Here is a 25,662-nt window from a genome sequence, read left to right on the forward strand (position 1 = left end):
CATTCCCGCTGCCATTCCCGCTCCGTGCCGCCCCCCCGCCGCTCCCGCTCCCTCCCCGCTCTCAGGCGGCCAATGGTGGTTCCCGTTGCTGCCGGGTGCGCCGTGTTTTTGTTTTGGGTCGAAGTTGAGGCCCGAGCGGACGCGGCGGCGGCGCCGGGCCCAGGCCGGACCGCCGGGACCCCCCCGGGACCCCCCCCGGGACACCCCCGGGACCCCCCCCGGCCCCTCCTCACCCCCCTTCCCCCCCGCCATGCGCAGGGACATGAACGGGGTCACCAAGAGCCGCTTTGAGGTGAGGCCCGACCGGCCCCGCGGGGGGAGCCCCGGCCCGGCCCGGCCGAGGGGGCGGGGGGGGACCGGGGAGGGGGTTTGTGAGACCCCCCCGAGCGCCCCGAGCCCCCCCCGGCCCCCCGGCCCGGACAGCGCGGCCCTGGGGGGGGCACGGCCGGGGGGGCCGGGGGGGGATGGTTTAATGGGGAGGGGGGGTCGTGTTCTGGGGGTGTGTTTGGGTACCCGAGGGGGGCTCAGGGCTGTGACCCCCCGACTTGGGGGGTGTTGGTCCCCATTTCTGGGCAGTGGTGTTTTTGGGGGGGCTGTGGGGGGGCTCTGTATGAATAGAGCTGGGGGGTCGTGTTCTGGGGGTGTGTTTGGGTGCCCAAGGGGGGCTCAGGGCTGTGACCCCCCCCGGGTTGGGGGGTGTTGGTCCCCATTTCTGGGCAGTGGTGTTTTTGGGGGGCTGTGGAGGGGCTCTGTGAATCGACCGGGAGAGGCTGTTTAAATGGGGGGTGTCGTGTTTTGGGGGTGTGGAGGGGGCTCACGGCTGTGACCCCCCCGGTTTAGGGGGTGTTGGTGTGAAACGGCCCCATTTTTGGGGAGGGGAGATCTTTATTCGGGGACCTGTTTGATTGGGGAGGGGGGGTCCTCTTCTGGGGGTGTGTTTGGGTGCCCAAGGGGGACTCGGGGCTGTGACCCCCCCGACTTAGGGGGTGTTGGTCCCCATTTCTGGGGAGTGGTGTTTTTGGGGGGCTGTGGAGGGGCTCTGTGAATCGGCCGGGGGGGCCGTTTGAATGGGGGGGGGTTCCTGTCTGGGGGTGTGTTTGGGTGCCCAAGGGGGACTCAGGGCTATGACCCCCCCGACTTGGGGGGTGTTGGTGTGAAACGGCCCCATTTTTAGGGAGGGGGGATGTTTATGGGGGGGCTGTTTGAACGGGGAGGGGGGGTCGTGTTCTGGGGGCGTGTTTGGGTGCCCAAGGGGGGCTCAGGGCTGTGACCCCCCCTGGTTTGGGGGCTTTTGGTCCCCGTTTCGGGGGGTGATGTTTTTGGGGGGCTGTGGAGGGGCTCTGCGAATGGGTCGGGGGGCCTGTTTGAAGGGGGGGGAGTCGCGTTCTTGGGGTGTGTTTGAGTGTGGGGGGGCTCACGGCTGTGACCCCCCCCGGCATGGAGGGTGTTGGTGTGAAACGGCCCCATTTTTGGAGAGGGGGGATGTTTATTCGGGGGCCTGTTTGAATGGGGAGGGGGGATCGTTTTCTGGGGGTGTGTTTGTGTGTATGTGGGGGCTCAGGGCTGTGAGGATAAGGTTTGGGGGGTGTTGGTCCCCATTTCGGGGGGGTGATGTTTCTGGGGGGCTCTGTATGAATAGGGCTGGGGGGTCGTGTTCTGGGGGTGTGTTTGGGTGCCCAAAGGGTGGCTCAGGGCTGCGACCCCCCTGTTTTTGGGGGGGTGTTGGTGTGAAACTCCTCCCCCCGCCCCGTTTTGGGGGTCTCTGCGTTCCCCTTTCTGATCTAAACTCCCTCGGGGGGCCCCTCTAAGAACGGGGCTGGGGGGTGTTCTGGCCCAGCCCTGCAGACCGGGGGGGTCTCAGGATGCTCGGGGGGGGTCTCAGACCTGGTCCCTCCCCACGTTTGGGGGGGTGTTGGTGTGAAACTTCTCCGCCCCCCCGCCCCATTTTGGGGGTCCCCCCGGGGAGGGGGCACAGCCGCTGCCAACGTGTTGCTGGCAACGAAGTTGACGATGGAGCAGCAGAGGTGGGAATTGCGCCTGGAAAACACCACAGCCTTTGGAAGGGAAGGGAAGAAGGGGGGGCAGGCGGGGGGTGTCGGTGGCCCCAGCGCGGCTTTTTTTTGGGCAGTAGCCGGGAAAAATTTGATTAGAGGGAGAGAGGGGTGTGGGGGGGGGGGATGGAGGGGACGGAAGGAGCGGAGGGGGAACAATGGGATCTATTGAAAAGGCCGCGGCACAAAGCGGAGCGCGGAGCCAGGGCGATTCCAGCCCGCATTGTTGTCCCAGCTGTCTTCCCGGGGGAGGAGGAGGGGACAGCGGAGGAAGGGCAGCACCAGGATTTGCTTCCCAAGCGCCGGGGAGAGGCCCGTGGAGATGGAATTCCCTCCTGCTCGCTCCTCCGGACTGCCCGGCCCGCGGGGAGGGACTGAAAGGCGGCAGGAAAAGAGCCTGGAACGGTAAAGATGCGGCTGCTCCCCCTCCGTGGAGAGGGACGGGATGGAGAGCCGGGGAAAACGCTGGTTTATGGGAATCCGGAGAGCGTCTGGCGTGGAATTCCGCGGGAGATCGGCCCTGGAGCTGAGAAAGGTGCAGGAAGTGCCGGGGGTGGGGTGGTGATACCGCACCTGGAATTGTTTTCTTCCTCTATCAAACCCGTAGCAGGGTCTGTGTTTGGGCCGGATATTTTTTTTATTTTTTTTTTTTTAGTGTTACAGGTTGTTTTTTTTTTAGTGTTACAATATTTCTGTAGCATCCAGCCCTGACTGAAAGCTTTGGAACAACCCTGGGAACTCCGGGAGAGGAGCCTGCACGTGAGCCCCGGGTTGTTCAGGGTTATTGTTTTTACTGTTCTGGGCTGTTCTTGGCTGCACAGACTTTTTTATTTATTCTTTTTTTTTTTTTTTTTTTACCCCTGAGAGCTTTTATTGTTCACTCCTGCAGAGTGGCTGGTGGCAGAGCAAAGAGTGAAACCAGGTTGGTAACAGACTTTTGTGGGGGGAGCATCGACCTGCTTTGCTTCCTTATCCTTCCTCCTCAGTCCTGGAGTTCCTTCCAGTTTGGGGAGAGGTTTCATCAGGGTTGTAGCAGGACATGATTAACCCAATTCATTGGGGAAAAGGAGTGGGGAAGAGCTTTGTTTGCCTTGTTTTGGGTGGGGTTTTGGTTTTTTTTTTTGCAGGAATGTTGTTTTCTTCTCCTGGTAAAAAACGAGTTGGGAAATGAGCAAAATGCTCGGAGAGTTATCGAGGCCTAAATTAATTTTTAAGGGCTATATTTGTACAGGAAGAGTTGGTGTGTTGTAAAAAGCCCCTTATCTGGGGCTGCAAGAAGTCCCTTTAAACATTATCCTGGTTTTTGGCTGGTTTGGTTGCTGTGTTTTGCCCAGAGAAGCTGTGGCTGCCCCTGGATCCCTGGAAGTGTCCAAGGCCAGGTTGGACAGGGCTTGGAGCAACCTGGGCTGGTGGAAGGTGTCCCTGCCCACGGCAGGGGGTGGGACTGGGTGGGCTTTAAGGTCCCTTCCCACCCAAAGCATTCCCTGATTCCAAATCCAAGGCATGGCTTTGATTATCTCTACCCCACTCACCTGTATAACCTGGGAAGGATGAGTCTGGAGCTGTTTTCCTTTAAATCCACGGATTTCCAGTGAGGTTCTGCTGGTCTGAAGAGCTTCCAGAACCGTGAGTGTGTCCACACCTGTAAATAGGTTTATTTATCATGAGGGGCAGGACGGGTGGAAATTCCTAAAAAACAGCTTGTAAAGGTTTTGCTTGGAAGGGAAAAGTCCTGTGGGAGCTCAAATTTCATGGGACAGGAGGACAACTGGGCAGAAATTGGGGAGAATGGAAGCTGCTGTTGAGAAATGTGGAATATTGTGAGGTCATGAAGGCAGCACAGGGCTGGGGGAAGAGTCCTCTCCCTCCTCATTCCCTGTGGATACCCAGGGTAGTTCCCCTGGCTGAGGAGAGGGAAACAGGGCCCTTGGAGTCTTATCTTGGGGTAAAAATAGCCTGATCTGGGGCTGTGACTAATATATTGTGTCTGATTCAGCCTTTAAATACCAAGTGAGTGGTTGAGGGGGAGGTGGGGTTGGGTTTTCACTTGGTTTATTGTCTTTTGTGAGGCCACGTAAACAGATTCCTGAGCCATTGTTGGTGGGTAATTCCCAAATCCAGTCGGGATGGGGGTTTAATAATATAACCATTTCCTACCCTGGGAATAAAATATGGTGTGGAATATGGGCTGAGCTCCTGAAATCGGGCTTGAGTGTGGGTTTCTGGTTCCAGGAAGAGTGGGAATTCTCTCCTGTAAATGGGAGAATGAGCCATGCCCGGCTCCAGGAGCATATTTGGAATTAGTCCCTTTTGCAGGAGGTGTGGCCACCACGGGGAAAATAACCACTTACTGCAGCAAAGCAAACAAAAAGGGAAAACATTACCCAGATCGACTCCTAATTCTCTGTGGTGTCGGTTTAATGTGGAACATGCCCTGACACATCCCAAGCCTGGCTTATATTTGGGATTTCTCTACTTCCTGCCCGGTGAAGTCCGGCCAGATTGGAGCAGGGAGGGAGGGGAGGCACCTCCTGGAGCTTTGGAGTGACTCCTGGTGCTCCTGGAGAGCTCCTAAAGGCCTGAACTTCCATCACTTCTTTAACCCAGCTTGTCCCTGCTCCCCTGCCCTGGGATGGCATCAGGAGGGAGATGGAGTGTTCTAGGCTTGTTGTCATTCACTCCCTGCTCTCACAGGCTCATTATCCCAAACAAATGCCACCTTTTGGGGCAGGGAATTCTCAGAGCCCTCTGGTTTGCAGGGCTGGGTGGAGGGGGTCGGGGGTCTCTGACCTGGGCAGCTGAAAGGGCTGATCCAGCCCTTGGTCAGGAGCGGTTTTATGTGGATTTATAGAACAGATTTGTGTGGAATAGTGACCTGTTTGCTGCTGGGGTGACCCTGGGACAAGTCCTGGACAGGCTCCAAGCCTGAAGCCCCCCCAGGCAGGATCTCAGAGTCCCCCTGAGCCAGGGTTGAATCATTACAATCCCTTTTCTCCCCCCCCCCAGACTATGAGCTGTATGTGTAGTCTCCTCTACATCCTTAAAAACACCACCACACAAAAAGCTCCATCCTTTCCAGCTTCCTCTGGGAGCCTCCAGACCCTCCAATTAGCAGGAGCTGCTCCTGGCTCCAAACTGTGTGTTTATGGGGCAGTTTGTCCTAAAAATAAAACCCCTGTGAACTCCAGGGATGTGTCTGAGGAACCAGAGTCTGGGTGAGCCTGGTCAGCCCCAGGGATGCACCGATCCAGGGGGTTCCACAGCGCTTCTCTCCTGGATTCAGGATCCTCAGTGGGAGGGAATTCTGACCCTCTGTGGTCCCCAGGCCTTTTTTGGTTTTAGAGCCACGAAACGAGCTCGGCTCGAAGCGAAAAATGGGAAATGTCAAATGCTCCAAAATCGAGTTGCCTTCTAATAATTAATCCTGTCTGTGTGCAGAAAGCTGAATTGAATAATCCCACTGACCCTAATCCCATTTTGGAATCTGCCCCTGAAATGCTCTCCCTGTATTTCAGGTTTATTTTTTGGGTTTTTTTTTTTTTTGGCTTTAGAGCTGATCTTTTCGGGGTTGTGTCTGTTCCCTTTCCCAGGGTTCTTCCCTGCTTCCTGCTGTCCTGGCTGGAGCTTTGCTGTTCCAAGGAATGAAGGTTGTGTAAACAGAGGGGCACAAACAGAGCAAGGGAAGACTTTGCACAAAGTGGTGTTACATTTACCACGGAATGTCACTTTTTTTATGGGAAGAGGAGCTTGTTGGCGTCGTGCAGGAATCCCCTGAGGTGGCACAGTTGAAACAGTTTTGTTATCAAATGATGTGGCTCATAAATAACAAGTAACACTATTAAAAATACAGATTTTTGGGGGGAGTGGTGTCCAGGCTGGTGGATTTTCCACACTTTTGTTTGCTCCCCCCACACCCCCATTTATCTTTCATTTCAGTGCCATCCCAAATTCCATGTAGTGCTTTTGGAACCAGGGCAGATGGATAATGAACTGTCCCTTGACTGTGTTCAGGGTGGTTGTTTGAATGTTGAGACAGTGAGAGATGTAAAGCACAAATTGTGTTTCACCCCCCCCCACTGCTGCTCCCGTGGCTCTGATCCCTCCTGCAGGAGAGCAGGGAGGGATCCCGGGGGGATTTGGGAGCAAAAGTCCAGTTGGTTGTGCAGGAGGGATTTGACCCAGGGGCAGGGGGAGGGTTCAGCAGGAAAATGGCTTTTGGCCTCAGCTCAGAGGCAGAGCTGGTGTTGTGCTTTTTAATTGTTATCTTTACCCCAAATAGGATTCTGTTCTTGCTGTGCCAGGAGCTGTTTGTGTGGGGTGGGAAATGGGGGAAATGTGGGCCCTGGGAAACAGCGATTCCATGGGATGGGTTGGGTTGGAAGGGACCTTAAAGCCCACCCAGTGCCACCCCTGCCATGGGCAGGGACACCTTCCACCAGCCCAGGTTGCTCCAAGCCCCATCCAGCCTGGCCTTGGACACTTCCAGGGATCCAGGGGCAGCCACAGCTTCTCTGGGCATCCTGTACCAGGGCCTCCCCACCATCACAGGGAAGAACTTCCTCACATCCCACCTAAACCTCCTGTCTTTCAGTGACTCCACTCCTTGTCCTGCCTCTCCATGCTCTTGGAAATACTCCTGCCCCATCTTTCCTGCAAGTTCCCTTTATTAAGAGGCAAACCCCTGAGCTTTCCAAGCCTTGGGATTCAGGCACAGACACAGGCCCTGGCACAGGTTGCCCAGAGAAGCTGTGGCTGCCCCATCCCTGGAAGTGTCCAAGGCCAGGCTGGATGAGGCTTGGAGCAACCTGGGCTGGTGGAAGGTGTCCCTGGGTTGGAAGGTTGGAACTGGATCATCTTTAAGGTCCCTTCCAACCCAAACCATTCCCTGATCCCACGTACGACTCCGGTGAGGGTTCTCCTGGCAGGTTCTGGGTGACCACAGAATGAGAGCCAGGGCGGTTTCCCTGGGAGCTGCTGGGCAGAGCAGCCCCTGCCAGGGGTGTTTTGGGATCCTGAGTGTCCCCAGGGCCAGGCTCCAGGGGCTGGGCTGTGCCCATCTGGGATCACCACTTGTGTAACAGGGCGGGGACTCAGAGCCACGGGCACAGCTCCCTTGTCCTGGACCCCATTATTAATTGGGGCCTGGGCACAGCACTAATTACTGTTTTCGCTGGGCTGCCTGGCTGGGAGCTTCCTTTGACTCACCCTGTTGGGAAAGTCGGCCCTGGGAGGGTTTTATCCTCCCTGCTGGGGCCTGTGAGGAGGGGCCAGTCCTTGTGTGGCTGGGGTGGTGAATCCCTGGGGAATCCATCAGTTTTCCTGCCTGGCAAACTCCCCCAGTGCCCCTCACGGCTCAGCTCAGGTGGGTTTTTATTATTAAGGCACCATCACTGGGCTTCATCTCCAAATAAACATCCCAGTGAATCCAACACCACTTACATAAGAGCTGAATAAAAACCCAGTAGTGAATAAAAACACCTTATTACCAATCATAATACTATTACCAGTAATAATAATAATATTACCAGTAATAATAATATTACCAGTAATAACAACAGAGCTGCAGGTGCTGGGGAGGGGCAGAATAAAAGAAATTTGTCAAAGCAGCTTATTTGGGTCGTGATGAGCCTTGGAGAGCTGGGTAAGTCTTGGCTTTAACCTGAAAATACTGAATCATGCCTCAGTCTCTGTGTTTGCTGGGTTTTTTTTTAATCCATTCCAAGTGTATTTGTAGTAAAACCACTGCCCTGCTGAAAGGAGTTTCTAGAAAGGTAAAAATAAATAGTGGTGGTGGGTGTTGTAGGCTGTGTCCTGGCAGGTCAGGAAGTCTTTGTCTTATTTATACTCTTCTTTCTTGCTGGGGGATGTGGTTTTTATGGGCAACCATCTCTATTTAAAACCTCGAGAGGCTGAGGAAGCAGCATCATTTTAAATCAGATACCTGTGCTGGGCCATCAGACACGACCTGTGGGGTTGCTGAGGTTTTGGATGGGCGCTGGAAAAGCAGGAGCTGGAGCAGCTTTGGGAGCACAGAGGGGGTTTTTGGGTGCTCAGTCCGTGGGATCCCAGCCCTGAGCTGTCCCTGGGGATGGGGGTGGTTCATTCAGCCCCAGCCACAACTCCTGGGCACTCAAAGCTGATTATCTGGGAGCTGCTGCCTCCCTGAGCTGTGCCCAGGCTGCTCCAGGTCCTGGCAGGGCCGTGCAGGGGCAGCTCCTCGGATGTGTGTCCTCCCCAGCCGCAGCCCAGCGGGTAACTCGGGGCTGGGGGGGCTGGAACTGGGCTTGGAAGGGAGCACAGGGAGCTTCCAGGGTGGTTTGGGGGGGTTGGTTTGGGGAGAACTGCCTGGAGCAGGAGAATGAACCAGGTGGACAAACAGCACCCGTTTGGGGTCTGGCAGCGGGTTCTGGAGGGGGGTTTGGGGTTAAATGGGGTGTGGCCACGTGGTTCTTGCATTGGAGTGGGATTTGTGGAATCAGGGGGTTTTTGGTGTCTCACCTGCACGTCCTGGCTCTGGAGTTTTCCTCCCTGAGAGCAGCGTGGGGACCGTGTCCATCTGCCCATCCTGAGGGGTTTCCCCTCCCTGGCAGTGCCACCGTGTCCGAGGGGTGTGGAACGGGAAGAGCTTCCTCACAGCCTGCATTTCTGTGGGGCTTTGCTGGGGTTGGAATCATTCCTGATTCCAAAAAAATCCCCCCAGACAGGCTCTTTATTTAACTTTGCCCCCTGTGCAGGCTGGGCTGGGGCAGCTCATCCCTCCCCCCCTTCCCGGCAGGAATTCCAGCTTTCCCAGCCCAGCAGAGCAGAGGGAGCAGGGATGTGACAGTGTCCCTCCAGCCATTGGCCCATGGAGCTATTTTTAGGGATATTAAGCCTGTAATCAGCCTTTTTGGCCGGGGTTTGTCCTGCTTAGTCAGGATTTTGCCCGGGCAGGGTTGGGAGCAGCGGGGCAGGAGGGCAGTGGCTGCATTCCCACCCTTCCTTATCCCAGCAGAGCATCCCCACAGCCAGGGATGGAGCCTCTCCCAGCACTGCCTCGCTCCCAGCCAGCCATTTCCTTGGAGACTTAACTGGGATTGAACTGGATGGGGTTTAAACAAATTCCCTGTGTAACTCCAGGGAAATTCCCTCGCTCTGAGCTGCTTGGGGCTGTGAACAACTCCGTGCCTTGGATCCTCTGGAGAGCCCTGGATTTCACTGGCACTTCAGTGACTGATCTCTGCAGTGTGAGTCTTCTTTGCCTCCAGGAAGGCAGCTCAGCCTGCTCCAGCTGCTGCTTCCCGAAATCCTGTGCTGGGAAGGGAATCCTGTCTCAGTTGTTTGAGCCCTGGAACAGTGGGGTTTTGTTTTTTTTCCCCCAAATGAGCAGAACTGGAGGCAAGATGTCAGTTCATATTGACAGTGTTTGTAAGAAGTTTCAAAGCTTCACTGAGAGCTTTTCCAAGGGAAATACTGAGTGAATTCCATATTTTTCCTGTTGTTCCCTGGCTTATGCTCAGCTTTTTTTACTGTTGGTGCTGTGAGTGAGGTTTACTCTGTCTTGCCTTGTCTCAGTGGCTGCACTGGACTTGTTCATCTCCATGTGGACCATAACAGATAAAATTGATATAAATTCTACCAGAAATGCTGGAATTCTGACTGGGAGCCAGCAGCTGTTCAGCTGGAAAAACCTCCCAGTGCATCTCCAGCTCCTCGGGGTTTAAACTCGGAGTGAATTCCCACGGATGTTCCATTGCTTTTAGAGCTCTGAAGGTTCATCTCCAAAGTGTGTCTGACACAGCCTGGGTGGCAGGTAAACCCCAGAATATTCCAGCTGTGTCTGTGATCCCTGATTTCTGCGGGCAGCAGTTGATTCCCACCTTTCCCAGCTTCAAACCAGTTTCCAGGGAGCGCGTTATTTGCTCTCTAATAATTAGTAATTGCAGCCTGTCCTCTGGCTGGCTTTGAATTGCTTCATCTCCTGTGGTTGGGTGCAGCTGAGGAGGGTCTGCCCAGCATTTTCCTTGGGGATCAGGGACAGTGGAATCCTGGAAGGGCCCCACGAGGACAGGGAGCTTTAGGCCTCAGAGCAGCTCCAGCTTCATCCTCAGCACGTGGTTACCTGGTTCTTTTGGGTCTGTAAGAAGTTTGTCATGCACTGTTACACCCAAGTTGGGATGTTTTAAAATGAGAATATTTGCTGGTATCCCATGGGTTGTGGTTTTAAATTCTGCATTGTTTGTTTGGCACTTTAACAATCTAGAGAAATGAATAGAGAATGTGTTTGGGGAAGGCCTGTGGCTTTCCTTCCCCCCTGCCCACCTCTGTGGGTGTCTCTGCCGGGTGGTTGGGTGGGTTTTGTCCTGAAAATGGGTGTCACTGTCTCCCCTTCCCTCTCTGTGTCTCCCTGGGCTGTGCCAGTGTGTGTTGGGCTCTCAAGGTGCCAAATCTGTGTTGGTTTTCCTTCGAATGAACATCCAGGTGGGTCATTTTACGTCTCAGCACCACAGCCAACCCCAGTGCCTGCTCTAACCTTGCAGCCACTAATTCCCTGAAGCTCTGGATAAGCTTCATCCCCTTTTCTCCACCGAGCTTTGAATTTGCTGCTCTGGGAGAGAAGTGCTGGAGTTCAGAGCCTGTGTCCCCCTGTCCCTGGGTGGGCTTTGGTTCTGGGGCTGCTGCAGCCCCAGCAGGAGCTGCACTGACAGGACCAGGGCAATGGTTTTAGGATGCCAGAGGGCAGGGTTGGGTGGGATATTGGGCAGAAATTCCTCCCTGGCCCAGGTTGCCCAGAGAAGCTGGGGCTGCCCCTGGATCCCTGGAAGTGTCCAAGGCCAGGTTGGAGCAACCTGGGCTGGTGGAAGGTGTCCCTGCCCATGGCAGGGGGTGGGACTGGATTATCTTTAAAGCCTTTCCAAGCCATTCCATGATTCCCTGAGCCAGACCTGCAGGAGAGAGCCAAGCCTCCATAATCCCCTGCCTTTCAGGGCCTGGCCCGTGGCAGTGCCAGGCCCAGTGAGGGGTGCAGGGATGGCACAGTGCTCTGTGCCAAGGTGCCTCCCTCAGCCCTGGCAGCAGGGGCTGTTCCCGTTTCCCATCCCCCTGGAATGGCAGCTGGGACACAGCTGGGGGCGGTTCCTGTGCAGGGACAGGAGTCACCCGATGTCACCTGGGCTGGGCGGTGTCACCACTGACCCACTTGGGGTGGCTCTGCCCTGTAATGAAGGGCTGACACAGCCAGGCCTGAGCAGCAGCTCCTTGTCCTCCCTGGCAGCAGGGAAAGGTGGGAATTAGCCCCACGGGGAGCACGTAGGGACTGCTGTGGGAGCAGAGCCAAGCTTTTAATGTTCTGGAGGGCAGAGGGAGGGTTGTTACAGCACAGGGACCGTCACACCTTGTGCTGGGGGAGAGGCTGTGACAGCTCTGCCTTCTGGTCCCTGCTGTACATCCTCATAAACCTGCTTGGTTTATGGAATCCCAGGCTGCCTTGGGTTGGAAGGACTTTAAACCCCTCCAGTCCCACCCCCTGCCATGGGCAGGGACACCTTCCACTAGCCCAGGTTGCTCCAACCTGGCCTTGGACACTTCCAGGGATGGGGCAGCCACAGCTTCTCTGGGAATTCCCATTCCAGCCCCTCACTGCCCTCCCTGGGAAGAATTCCTTCCCAATATCCAGTTTGACTTCACACACCAGCAAACCTGGCCCTGGGTGGCACATTCTGTGTTTCAGACATGCTGCTGGATCTACATCCAAGAAAAACAACGTTTTTCTGTGTCCTGACCAAACAAATTCATTCCACTGGACACCACCTGGAATGATGAAAGAGATGTTAGGAAAAGCAAACTTGGGGCTCTGGGTTTTCATCCCTAGAAACATTTGGAAAGCCTGGAAGTCCAGAACAGCCTCTTCCATTTTTATTTTTTTTTAAACAGTTTTATTTTTGTGAGGACTTGCCAGAGAGTCACCATGTCCACTGATATATTTAGCTGTACGTGCTGCCATGACTTAGCAAAATCCCAGTTCCAGCCTGTTTTCACTCAGCCTCTGCCATCTGAGCCCCCAGGCTCTGAGAAAATAGGTCTGGTGATGCCCCTGGCACTTCCCAGCCTCCCAGGAGAGCAGCAATTCCAGAGGTTCTCCCATGGAGCACATCCTGCCTGGGCCCACCCACCCACCCCCCTCCATCAGGTTTTAAGTCCAAGGACTATTTTTAGCCAGACAAAAAAGAAAAACAAACATTCCTTTGGATTAGTGCTGGTCAAAGGGAAACTCCTGCAGAAGGGACTGTGAGGCTGGGATTTGTGCTGGGATCCAGGTGGGATTTTCCTGCCCAGGGATTTGATGGGCAGCAGTGGAGTTCCCTGGCAGGAGGGAGGGGAGGCTGTGGCTGCTTTGGAATCTCTGTTTTAATCTGCTCTCTCCTGCTCTGGATCCTTTTTGGGAGTCTCCTCCTGCTCTGATTTGCTCCTTTAACTTCTCCTACCCCCTTTTCTTTTTTAGGGAGGAGGGTGCTGGCCTGGACAGTGGTGGGAAAGGGGATGGATCTGTTGGTGTAACTGTGGAAAGAGAATAATTCCTCTGCCTTTCTCCTTCACTGGAGCTCTCTGTGCTTTCCTGGATTTCCCAGCTGATCCCACCCCAGAGTGGGCACGTGCTGCTTTCCCAGCCTTGGGAATGTCTGTCCCTCCTGCTGTGGCCCTCCAGGGTCACCTGCCAGGAGCTGGGTGGTGTGGTGACTCCGGGAGATGCCCCTGTCTCCGAGGGAACTGCCCTCCCGGAGCTCTGGGAGCTGGGAATGGCACAACTCCACTCTTAATTAGCAGCAAATTGCCTGTCTGGTTCCTGTTCAGGACCTGCCAACTTGTGATGTCTCTGGTGGGAGGTGATAAAAGTGTCTGTGGGGGGGGAGACAACACTTGTGCTGGGTGAGATTTTGGGAAGGAACGTGGGAGAGTTCGTGTCCTGCTCCGGCGTCTTGGGATGATTCAAAGGCAGGCTGTGGTTTGGGAACACAGCTTTTGGGCTTGGCTCCAAAAGCCTTGGGTTTGGTGTTCTCTGGTGCCCATGGTGTTATCCAGTTCCCAGTTTTTAATCACTGGTGGGAGCGTTTTAAAAGGCAGCACTTTGGATCTTCCTGTTGGATTTTCACGTTGGATTTCAAGCTGAGATACCAAAAGCTGGTGCTTTGGTGGGTGATGGCATTGGATCCATGCTCAGGAGCAGGATAATTGGAAGGGGATGGATCCACCTTCAGGTACAGGGTATTTATGAGGTGGTGGCATTGGATCCATGCTCAGAGACAGGATGTTATGAAGGAGGTGGATCCCTGCTCAGAGTCGGAATGTTTGGAAGGTGATGGGATTATATCCCTGCTCAGGGATGGGGTATTTGGGAGGTGATGGGGTTGGATCCCTGCTCAGGGACAGGATACCTGGAAGGTGATGGAATTATATCCATGCTCAGGGACAGGATGTTTGGGAGGTCATGGCATTGGATCCCTGCTCAGGGACAGGATAACTGGAAGGTGATGGGGTTGGATCCCTGCTCAGGGACAGGATATTTGGGAGGTCATGGCATTGGATCCCTGCTCAGGGACAGGATATCTGGGAGGTCATGGCATTGGATCCTTGCTCAGGGACAGGATGTCTGGAAGGTGATGGGGTTGGATCCACCCTCTGGGAAGGTGATAGGTTGGATCCACGTTCGGGCACAGTTTGAAAGCTGGAGCACAAAATTTACCTGTTAAGAACTTACTGGAGCAGATGTCTGGAAACAGCCTTGTTAACCAGCCACTTTCTTCCCTGGGCTGTATTCCCTGGAAGTGTGGCTGACCTGTGGCACCTGTGTTTGCTTGCAGATGTTCTCAAACAACGATGAGGCCGTGATCAACAAAAAACTGCCCAAGGAGCTGCTGCTGAGGTGAGTCCCTGCCCCTGGGGGTGGGATTTGGGGCTTTTCTGCTTGAGCTTGGACTGGGTCACTCCCCAAAAAGCAGCACAAGGTCCAAGGTCTGCGTCAGCAGCAGTTTGTGCTGAGTGTGATCAAGTTTTGGGGGTTAAAATGCTGAATTAATTCGCTCCTTGCCTGTTCTGTAGGTGGAGGGACTGTAGGACTGAACGAGTCCTTGGTGAGGAGTTGTGGTGAGCGTGGGCTGGTGTGGAGAGCAGGGTTGCACTCCAGTGGGCTTTGTCCTGCTCCTGCTCAGCAGGAGCCAGATGTTCAGCAGCTGGCAGGATGGTCCTGTTGGGAAAAGATCCGCCAGATCAGGCTTTGTGGATTGTTAAGGTTGGAAAAGACTTTTAGGATCACCCCTGGGGGATGCTCTGGCCCCATGTGGGACAGAGTCCCCCTGGGAAGCAGGAGGGGGGTGAGGGGGTGATTGTCCCTCAGTTGGATTTGGATTTGTCAGTGCCTTGAGCTCAGATGTTGGGCTGGAAACAGGGAAGGCAAAGGCAGGAGGGAGCTGAAATTATTAACACCAATAAAGTTATTATTAACACCTGCAGTTCTTACACTGCAGGAAACTGGGGGTCTGTCAACACTCCGTGGCTGTAAAGTCTGGGGAGAGGAGTGTGAGACAGGAACTGCTGCTGGAACAGAGGGAACAGGGAAAAGGTCTCACTATGTTTAGTTTTCACTGCTCTGCCACCTCTGGAGTGTTATTTCCAGCCTGATTCAGGTTCTCTTATCCCGGTGTTCCTCACCCAGTGTGTGGCTGGTGGAGCCCTCCCTGCTGACAGTGTGGGGGTTTGGGTTTGGAGCCTTGGGACACAGGGAAGGGGCTGTCCAGCAGAAAAAGGGGGATTTGGAGAGTGACAAAAAATTGTCTTTCTGGGTTTTTCTGAGAGTGGATTGTTCTTGTGGTGGGAGCAGATAAGACAAAGGCAGGATTTGTCCTGGTGGGGAGGTGACAAGGCACGGGCGGGTCGGGGACAGGTTGGGAAGAGCGTGGATGTGTGAGGCAGGGAATGTGGGGAATCTGGCAGGGAGGAAAAGGCCAGGGATGGAATTGAATGGAGATTTCACATGGATTTCAGGGGAAGGACAGGTGTGTGTCCACAGGTCCAAGGAGCAGGGCCTGGGTGAGGTTTCTGGGAGGTGGAAGTGGAATGATCCCGAGTGGGACCAAGGGTTGAGGTTTGGGTCATTCCTGCCTGTGTGGAGGGACATTCAGCCCCAGGGGTGTCACCTGCTGGCTCTCAGCTGGCAGGAGGCAAAGCTCTGTCAGAGTCCTGCCCTCTGGAAATGCAGGACAGACATCCCCATTCCAGATGGGGCTGAGCATGGGACAGGGAAAGGGGTGATGCCCTAGAGCACCATCCCCTCCCACACCCCAGCCCCACAGAACCACCTTTGGGGTGGCAGAGGCTGCTGCTCTCCCCTTTCACATCCTCCTGCTCTTTATTTTGCTCAAGTGCAGCTTCCACTCCTCAGCCACACACGGGAGACACGGAACCCATCTGAGATGGGGCAGGGAACAGGCCCTTCCCCAGCAGCTCTGCCCAGACACACCAGCCTTTGTCCTGCAGACACTGACACCCATTTACAGGAGATTCCTGCAGGGAAACCCATCCAAGTTTCCCTTTCAAAGGCCGCACTGTCAATCCACACTCAGTAATTTTCGCAGTCTGTTGACAGTGAATTCCAGCTCTCCAAACCATCACTTATGAACTCGAAACATTTATCAACTGCTGGTTTCTCCCTGGTTCCCCCCTGATCCCAGACATTTGCTGGGCTGGGATGGCCAGTGACACCCAGGCACCACAGGCACAAACATTCCCACAGGGAATTCTCACGAGAGCGTGAGAGCTCTGATGTCCTGCTGGAATTCCCTGTGTGGTGCAGGACCTTCCCTCCCTTCGGACCACAAATCCTTCTCCAGTTGTCTGGCAGTGTTTGTGGAATCATGGAGTGGTTTGGGTTGGGAGGAACCTTAAAGCCCATCCAGTGCCACCCCCTGCTGTGGGCAGGGACACCTCCCACTATCCCAGGTTGCTCCAACCTTGGACATTTCCAGGGATGGGGCAGCCACAGCCTCAGCAGACAATCCCAAATCCATGTCCTGGCACTGCTGTTCCTGCTGCAGCTTTGTCTCCTGCCAGCTGAGAGCCAGGAGGTGACACCCTTGGAGGTGTCACCCTTCCCACACACAGAAATGAGCCAAAGCACCAAAAAGCAGCATTCCCTGCTCTGCCCTGGTTCCTTGGCTGCTCCAGCTCCTCTTTGGGCAGTTTGGTGTCTCCAGGGGGTGAATCCATGGTCCCTGTCAGCTCCAGCTGTGCTCATGTCCCCAGAGGGGCATCTCATCCCTGTTTCCCTGTGCTGCCATTCCCGCTGCCACAGGAAAGGTGCTTTTATTCCGTGAGGTCTGGGAGCCAAACCCCAAGCCCCAGCCCGGATTTTCCGTGGCCTCTGGAGTGATCACCCCCGGGGTGATGTGGGGCTGTTAAACACCCCCACCTTGGCAGGAGCAGGGACCAGGCAGTGGGAATTGGGCTTTTCCTGGCTGGTTCATGAGCAGGTCAAGCAGTTTGCAGCTCTCTCCTGGCCTAAGCAGCTTTGATCCGTGCTCTGCCTGCTCCCCCTTCCCAGCACACCCCCAGCACTGCCTCTGCCATCCAGCATTCCAGCCCCACCCTGCTTTATCCCCAAGGAGCTGGAGTTCTTGGGAACTGATGAGGAGGTGGGAGCAGAGCTGTGGTTTCTTCTCCCCCTGCCCAGCCCATGGGAGCAGAATCCACCTGGAATGGTGACTCACTGGCAGGAGCTGCTGTGGGTAATTTTAGAAGGCTGAAGGTCTAAGCTGGCTCACCTCAGAGCCCTCAGCATCCAGGGATTTCAGCAGGGGCCTGACCCTAATCCAGTTAGGGACAGTGGGAAAGTGAGGAGTCCTAGAGACCCTGAGTGGATTAAGAGGGTGAAACCTGAAAATTGCTCTAAGTGGGTGTGTTTTACCCAAACTGGCCAGGGCTGAGCTGTTCAGCTGCACGTGGGGGAGTTACTTTGCAGTGAAACAGTTTAATCCGCTGCAATTCCAGCCTTAATTCCTGTTGGGAAAGCTCAGCCTGCCTTCAGCTGCAGTCACTGCTTGGTGATAAAGTTGGTTTTGTGGATTATTTCCTCGCTGTCAACTCTGAGGAGAGAAAAGACCAATGTAAAAGAGTTGGGAGCAGAACAGGAATCCTTCCCGGATGGAAAAATAAATATCCCAGCTCGGTGCCTTTGGGTCTGTTAAGGGAGAATTGGGAAAAATTATCCAAGTAATACTTTTCTGGGCACCTTGTGCCAGTGTCCCACCACCCTCACAGGGAGGGATTCCTTCCCAATATCCCACCTAAACCTGACTTTCACTTGGAAGCCATTCCTGCCTCCACACATTCCCCCTTGTCCTGCCGCTCCAGGCCCCTGTAAATGCTCTCTCTCCGTGTTTCCTGTGGCTCCTTCAGGTACTGGAAGGCCACAATTAGGTCACCCTGGAGCCTTCCCTTCTCCAGGCTGAGCAATCCCAGCTCTCCCAGCCTTTCCCCACCGCTCCATCCCTCTAATCACCGGGGTGACACCCGGGACTAATCCGGGCACCGAAACCAGGCCCGTCGCCCGCTTTGATCCCTGGGCTGGGAATGGTGGCACTGCCCAACTCCTGGGAGCTGGTGCTGGAGGTGCTGGTGCCTTGGACTCGCTCCCACGTGGAGTCAGAGCCAGCCATCCCAGGATTCCTAGGTGTGCTCCATGGGCTGGCCAGACCTGGGGCTCTGGGGCTCCGTGTGGGGCCACGACCCCCAAATTTCCTCTCCGGAGCTGCTCCAAGCTTTGAGGTTCCCATTTCCCTGGGGCTCCAGAGCTGCTGTGTTTCCCTTTCGTTTGGGAGCTGCTGCCTCTGCACTTCTTTTCAGCTTAATCACAAAGGAGTTTTGCTGCCCCGGGCTTTTCCCCCTCCACCACCTTTGTTTTCCACGTTCCCCCTGTGTTAAACCAATAAGGTGTCTCTCGTTTCTCTTCCAGAATTTTCTCCTTCCTGGATGTGGTCACTCTGTGTCGCTGTGCTCAAGTTTCCAGGGTAAGAACCTTCCTCCTCTTCCTGGTGGGTTTTAGCAGGGGGTTGGATTTGGGGAGGCAAAGTCCTCTTGCTCCAGCCCCTCCCAGTCACACAGGGGGTTGTACCAGGGACCTTTGTGCCACTGAACTGTTATTTGGTGTCCCCTGTTAACACTGGAAAATTCCCAGTGAAGGGGACTCCAGCCTGGAATAGCATTTTCCAGTGTCCCAGGTATGAGGGGGGTTGACTTTTTGCCCAAACCTTTCCCCTCAGCCTGGGTTTGTCCCAAAGCTGGGGAAACCCCAAAGCTGGGGATCTGAAACAGTTTGGGTGGAAATACAGGAATTCTGATTCACAGGGGGTGCTGCAGAGCCAGTGGAAGTTTATTTCCTCCCTGGATGTAGTTGGAGTAAGCATGGAAAAAAAGAAAAAAGAGTGTTTTGTTTGGGGTGGTTTCTGTCCTTCGTGGGCTTCAGCTGGTGAAATCCAGCTTGGAATATTCACTTGGGAAAGTTCTTCCAACTGCAGGTCAGATTATCTGGAGCTTCCAGGTTCATTCTGGGAACAGCCAGAGGAGGCACTGCCACAGGAAGGGTGGGATGTCCATCCAGGGGAGGTGTTGGAGTGGAGTGTTCACTGTTCTGGCTGGGTCACCCCTGCACAAACTCCTCAGTGCATCAGTCAAAGCATGTTGTAATCAAAAAAATGATGCTTAAACATTATTTACTGCATTAAAACTGGCCCTGTGTGAGGCCTGGGTGTTGCAGCTCCCACCTGGATAACACAGGTCTGGGGAGGGAAAGACCTTCCAGGTGAAATCCGCGGCTCCAGCAGGACGGTCCCGGCTGGAACGGGATCCTGCCAATGTCAAGGTGCCCTCCTGGACTGCCCCTTGCTCCTGTTTGCACAGGGAACAGCATCACTCACCCCGTGGCACAGCATGTGAGGTATCTGCAAGGAGGTGCAGGAAGGCTCTGGAACGTTCCCTGCCCGTGGAATTGTGCAGCCCCCGGTGCATTTCCCACCGGAGCCGTCGCTTTTCCCCTGGACCTTAAAACAAAGATCAGCAATTCAAACCACAAAGAGAAAATCACTTAATGCCCAGTTCTGCCCCCTGCTCTGACTCTGCACTTATTGTTGCCCAAGAGCTGGTGTTTTGGGCTGGGAGATGAGCTCAGGGCATGTGAGGGATGGGATGGGATGGGATGGGATGGGATGGGATGGGATGGAAAATCCACCTGTACTTATCCCTGATTTCCCAACGCTGAGCTCCTGGTTATTACCAGATCTGGTTGTTTACTTTGATTGGGTAATTAAAACTTTACACACAGCTCCCTGCTGATTCACTGAGGGCAGAATCACCAGCCCTGGGCTCCTGCCCCTCCTTTTGGAGCAGGAACCACGTGAGATTCGGGGGGTTTGGACCAAAACTAAAGCCCCTTGTGAGCGTTGAGGGTCCCCTGGGGGGGACTCACCTTAATTCCAGCCAGGAATGTGAAGATGCCCACAGCTCTCCCTGCCCTGGGGGCACCAATTCCCTCCCTGGGGGACCTGGAATTCCAAGTTATTCCCTGGGGTAGTCCCAGCAAGTGCTTCTGGTACCTGCCCAGTTCTCCCTGTTGGAATTCCCCCGCTGGCTTTTCCACCTGGAACACTGAGAATGTTGTTCCTCCAAGGAACAAAACTGGCACTGGGTCCCCCACTGACCTTTTTTTTTATCATATTAACCACACATTTCCATTTTTTCCCCCCATAAAGGCATGGAATGTTCTGGCCCTGGATGGCAGTAACTGGCAGCGAATTGACCTGTTTGATTTCCAGAGGGACATTGAGGTATCATTAAGTGACATACAAACCCATTTTTTCCCCCCCCCTTGTTAAACTGTAATTACAGCCTAGAATGGATTCATACTCCCAGAGTAACCCTTTTTTACCTTCCCTGGAGATAGAGATCATTAATTTCAGCTCTTCAGCTTCAGGGAGCCTTTTAAAGTCTTGGCAATCCCATTCAGCTTTTGAAAATGGACAGAATTATGTGTCTGCATCAAGCCTTGAGAGGGGCTAATGGAAGGAAAGTGGTTTTGCCTGTTCTGAAAACAGAAATTAGTAGAAAAAGTGTGGGTTTGGGGAAAACTGCTGCTTGTTTGGAGCAGAACTGAGGCTGTTTCTCCTTCCCCTCCCAGTCAGCACAGCACTGATGAGACCACAAAGGCTGAATGTCTGTTGAATCCTTCCCTGTCTGTCTTTAATATCAAAAATTGAAATTTCAGTGAAGATGATTTGGGGGGGGGACGAGGTCAAAAGTTGTCCCTGAAAAGGTGCAGCTTTGGAGCTGCCTCGTTGTTGGATCTGTTGGATGTGGGCTCTGCACTCATAGGGATGGTCTTAAAATGCAAAGTGCCTTGAGCAGGAAAAGGCAGCAGAAAAAAACCAACCCTCAGAATGTTTTATCCTGTTTAAAACAGAAAAAAAATCCTGAAAAAACCCAACCCCTTTTAAAAGAAAACGCTGGGATTTGTTGTTCCTCACCTCCAGAACCTGCTGGGCTTCCTGATGTGCTCTGGCTTTGCTTGGAGGGAGTTAAATCCAGCAGTTGGTGTAAATTATTGATACATACGTGTCTGGATCCCCTAATCCAAGCGGGATCCACAGGCTTGCCAGAGGAATTGCAAAATCTGGGAATGTTGCAGCTTCTCCAGCCTTTTTACAGGGATGTGGAGCTCGTGGAGCTGCTCCTGTGGCCCAAAACTCCCCTTGGAGATCTCAGTGTCCCTCTTTGGTTGTGGGATTATGTCGTGTTGAGCCTGATCCTTGGTTTTGGGGGCTTTTTGGGGACTGGAAAAGAGATCCTAGAGGAGCATCTTCATCTTCTGTTGCTCTTAAATGCCAGTTAGTGCAGGGAGAGCTGAGGGATGCTCCTGGTTTGTGATGAACAACCAAAGCACAGGGGGAGGTTCTGGTTTGCTCAGATATTCTCCAGAGGGTTTGCCCTTCATTCCCAGGGAGAGAGGGAAATCCTGGGCTCTTTGGAGGCTTCCAGTGAACACAGATTTGAAATTAAAAAAGCCTCTTTCTGGATCTCTCGAGCCACAAGCGTTTGAATCCTTTTTCCTGCCAAACTCCTGGGCTGGTTCTGCTCCTGAGTGGAAGTTTGGGTTTATCCCTTGGAAATCCTGCTGCCCAGCTCCCCTCCCATTCCCTGGGGAGTCTGTGTGGATGTCCAGGAGCCCCAGACTGGGGGGAAGTTCCTTGGAATTCCCCCATCCTTGGCCGATGGGCTTCAGGGAACTGCTCCTTGTCTCTCCATCTTCAGAAGCTGAATAATCCCCTTCCCTTAGATCCTTCCCGTGGCATTTTTATTTCCTCAGCACCCTAAAGTAACAAACTTGTTGTTAACCTGCCAAATGTTGAATGCAGCTGTTTGGGGGGTTTTTTTGGGGGGAATGCTGAGGTGCCCTTTGTGTCTCCCCCAGGGCCGGGTGGTCGAGAACATTTCCAAGAGATGTGGGGGATTCCTGCGGAAGCTGAGCCTGAGGGGCTGCCTGGGAGTGGGGGACAACGCCTTAAGGTAGAGCTGCACCTTCTTCCCGCTTGGAATGGGGCTGGGAAGGGGGATTTGGCCCCTCCATCCACCCAGGACGGGGATAACCCAGCACCACTTCGTGCCCCAGCCCCTCAGCCCGTGTGTGTGGGAGGGAAACCTCGAGGGCAGGGACAGACGTTGCTCATTTCCCGCTTTAATTGGTCATTTTTAACCCCAGCCCGGGTTCAAAAGTCTCGTTAAAATTCAATTTTTCTCGGTTCTCATTAAAATCCTGTCAGCTGCTGTTCCAAACTCAGGAGGGATTGGCACTGAGGGGCAGCTGAGGCCTTTAGTGGGGCTGGGAAATCCCAGGGCACGAGATGGGCCAGCAGAAATCACTGGTTTTCTGGATTTCCTTCTATTTTCTTGGGTTTGTTCTTTATTTTCTTAATTTTGTTCTTTATTTTCTTGATTTTGTTCTTTATTTTCTTAATTTTGTTCTTTATTTTCTTGGGTTTGTTCCTTATTTTCTTAATTTTGTTCTTTATTTTCTTGATTTTGTCCTTTATTTTCTTGATTTTGTTCTTTATTTTCTTGATTTTCTTTTACAGTTTCTTGATTTTCTTTTACAGTTTCTTGATTTTCTTTTACAGTTTCTTGATTTTCTTTTACAGTTTCTTGATTTTCTTTTACAGTTTCTTGATTTTCTTTTACAGTTTCTTGATTTTCTTTTACAGTTTCTTGATTTTCTTTTACAGTTTCTTGATTTTCTTTTACATTTTCTTGATTTTCTTTTACATTTTCTTGATTTTCTTTTACATTTTCTTGATTTTCTTTTACATTTTCTTGATTTTTTTTTTACATTTTCTTGATTTTCTTTAATATTTTCTTGGTTTTCTTTTACATTTTCTTGATTTTTTTTTACATTTTCTTGATTTTCTTTAATATTTTCTTGCTTTTCCTTTATATTTCCTTATTTTCTTTTATATTTTCTTGGTTTCCTTCTTTTACTTGTTTTCTTCTCGATTTTCTTGCCTTTCTTCATTCTTTTCTTATTTCTTGATTCTCTTGATTTTTTTCTTGATTTTCTTGATTCCTGTTTCCTGATTATTTTCTTTTCTTGATTTTCTTGATTTTCTTCTTCTTTATTGATTTTCTTCGTTATTGATTTTCTTCTTTATCAGTTTTCTTCTTTATTGGTTTTCTTTTTACTGATTTTCTTATTTATTGATTTTCTTCTTTATTAATTTTCTTTATTAATTTTCTTCCTTATTTTCTTCTTTATTGATTTTCTTCTTTACTGATTTTCTTCCTTATTTTCTTCTTTATTGATTTTTTCTTTATTGATTTTGTTCCTTATTTTCTTCTTTATTGATTTTTTCTTTATTGATTTTCTTCCTTATTGATTTTCCTCCTGATTTTCTTCTTTATTGGTTTTCTTCCTTATTTTCTTCTTTATTGATTTTTCCTTTATTGATTTTCTTCTTTACTGATTTTTTCTTTACTGATTTTCTTCCTTATTTTCTTCTTTATTGATTTTCTTCTTTATTGATTTTCTTCTTTATTGATTTTCTTCTTTACTGATTTTCTTCTTTATTGATTTTCTTCCCGATTTTCTTCTTTATTGATTTTTCTTCTTTACTGATTTTCTTTACTGATTTTCTTCCTTACTGATTTTCTTCTTAACTGATTTTCTTCTTAACTGATTTTCTTCTTAACTGATTTTCTTCATTATTGATTTTCTTCCTGATTTTCTTCTTTATTGGTTTTCTTCTTGACTGATTTTCTTCCTTATTTTCTTCTTTATTGATTTTCTTCCTGATTTTCTTCTGTATTGATTTTTTCTGTATTGATTTTTTCTGTATTGATTTTTTCCTGTATTGATTTTTTCTGTATTGATTTTTTCTGTATTGATTTTTTCTGTATTGATTTTTTCTGTATTGATTTTTTTCTTTATTGATTTTCTTCTTTACTGATCTTCTTCCTTATTTTCTTCTTTATTGATTTTTTCTTTATTGATTTTCTTCTTCATTGATTTTCTCCTTTATCGATTTTTCTTCTTTATTGATTTTCTTCCTTATTTTTTCTTCATTCCTCCTTTATTTCTTCTTTAACGCTCGAGACCGTTCTGCCAAACCTTAATGTGCTGTGTTCCATTTCCCACAACTGCTGTAACCCACCTGGAATTCTGTTCCCTGGCCAACCCAGTGTTTTCCCTCCCTTTCCCAAAGGACCTTTGCCCAGAACTGCAGGAACATCGAGGTGCTGAACCTCAATGGCTGCACCAAGATCACGGACGCGTGAGTAGAGCTCTTCCCTCAGCCCTGGCTGCTCCAGGGCCTGTTCTCCATCCCTTTTTTAAGGGAAAGCCAGGCTTGGGGGTGTGGGAGATCATGGAATCATGGAATGGGTTGGCTTGGAAGGGACCTTAAAGCCCACCCAGTCCCACCCCTTGCCGTGGGATGGACACATTCCACAATCCCAGGTTGCTCCAAGCCCCATCCAGCGCTTCCCACAACCTCTCTGGGAGTTCATCCCAGTGTCCCCACCCCCTGCTCCCCCCAGAGTGCCCCTCCATGGATGTGTGGGAGCTGGGATGGATCCGTGGCAGGAATTGTCTCCCTGTCTCTCTTCCAGCACCTGCATGAGCCTCAGCAAGTTCTGCTCCAAACTCAGGCACCTGGACTTGGCCTCCTGCACCTCCATAACCAACCTGTCCCTGAAAGCACTGAGGTAGGAGCCAGCAGCACCGGCTGTGCCGGCAGAATCCTGGAATTAAGGTTGGAAAAGACCTCTAAGACCACCCGGGGAACGTCCCCCTCGGAGCCGAGGTTTGGGAACCGTCCCCCCCCGGGGGGGATGTGGGGTGTGGGAGTGTCTGCGCTCACAGGGCTTCCAGGAATGGGCATTTCAGGGGGGAAAAAGCAGGATTGCCTCCCAAAACAAAGCAGCATTCCCATGTTTTCCCCTCTCTCTCCCCCAAGCGAGGGATGCCCGCTGCTGGAACAGCTCATCATCTCCTGGTGCGACCAAGTGACCAAGGACGGGATCCAGGCCCTGGTCAGGGGCTGTGGGGGGCTCAAAGCCCTGTCCCTGAAGGGCTGCACCCAGGTATGGCTCTGGAAAAGGGGGATGAGCACAGCTGGGATGTTCCTGCTGCTCCTCAGGGGGTGGGGAGGGAACACTGGGCATTTCTTTTACATCCCAAAAAGTTCCGGCGCCCAAAGGCCCCCAAAGCCCTTCTGTTGCCCCCCCAGCTCCAGTGGGTGGGTTTTAGCAGTGCCAGGTTGTCTCAGTGCCTGTGCTTTCCCCCCCCCAGCTCGAGGATGAGGCCCTGAAGTACATTGGAGCACATTGCCCCGAGCTGGTGACTTTAAACCTCCAAACCTGCTTGGTAAGTGAGGCTTCCCAACATTCCAAGCCCATCCCTGAGCAGAACCCTGTGGAATGTGCTCCGTCCTCGGTGCAGTTGGAGCAAACAGTTGATGAAAAGCAGATTTTTTGGTGCCATTCAGGAGGGTTGAATGAGCCCCAGAGCAGCCTTTGCTGTGTCAGGGTTGTCCCTCCCTTCCCTGCCCTCCCCAATTCATTTGCAGGATGAGCTGGAAAAATTCTTTCCATCAGTCCTGGAGAGTGGCTCTGCCAGGCCTTTCCTCTCATCTCTTTGTGGAACTGAACCCAAAAATGCAGTTTTCCTGCACAGAAGGGCCCTGAGCCAGTTCTGCAGTGCCAAAAATGTGCATTTTTGCCAAAAAATAGATTGGAATGGGCTCTCTGTACGTGCCATCGCACAGTTAGTCTGGAACAGCAGCTGGGCAGCCTCTTCCTTTTCCAAGGAAGTGGGCCCTGTGGCCAGGGATGGGGCTGGATAAACCCCCTGTGTCTGGGAATGGGGCTGGATAAACCCCCTGTGTCCAGGGATGGGGCTGGATGGAATCCTTGTGTCTGGGAATGGGGCTGGATAAACCCCCTGTGTCTGGGAGTGGGGCTGGATGGGATCCCTGTGTCTGGGAATGGGGCTGGAGAGGGATCCCTGTGTCTGGGAATGGGGCTGGATAAACCCCCTGTGTCT

At 52.3% G+C, this 25,662-nt stretch overlaps 1 protein-coding gene across 5 annotated transcripts in view; it reads left to right on the forward strand.

Moving 5' to 3' along the window:
* The window catches only part of FBXL20 (F-box and leucine rich repeat protein 20), a 35,236-nt gene that overhangs the window by 1,652 nt on the left and 7,922 nt on the right, over positions 1–25,662 (forward strand). Inside the window, exons 1-9 of one of the 5 annotated variants that reach the window (XM_064636929.1) lie at positions 65–292; positions 13,889–13,950; positions 18,034–18,088; positions 19,826–19,900; positions 21,541–21,635; positions 23,822–23,890; positions 24,228–24,323; positions 24,575–24,701; positions 24,910–24,984. In XM_064636929.1, the coding sequence (XP_064492999.1) occupies positions 251–292; positions 13,889–13,950; positions 18,034–18,088; positions 19,826–19,900; positions 21,541–21,635; positions 23,822–23,890; positions 24,228–24,323; positions 24,575–24,701; positions 24,910–24,984 (696 nt within the window). In that variant the 5' untranslated portion in view covers positions 65–250. The other 4 variants (XM_064636931.1, XM_064636928.1, XM_064636932.1 and 1 more) reach the window with 4 other exon arrangements.

This window comes from Pseudopipra pipra, chromosome 26 (genome assembly GCF_036250125.1).
Source record: "Pseudopipra pipra isolate bDixPip1 chromosome 26, bDixPip1.hap1, whole genome shotgun sequence".
In the NCBI taxonomy this organism is placed as follows: Eukaryota; Metazoa; Chordata; class Aves; order Passeriformes; family Pipridae; genus Pseudopipra; species Pseudopipra pipra.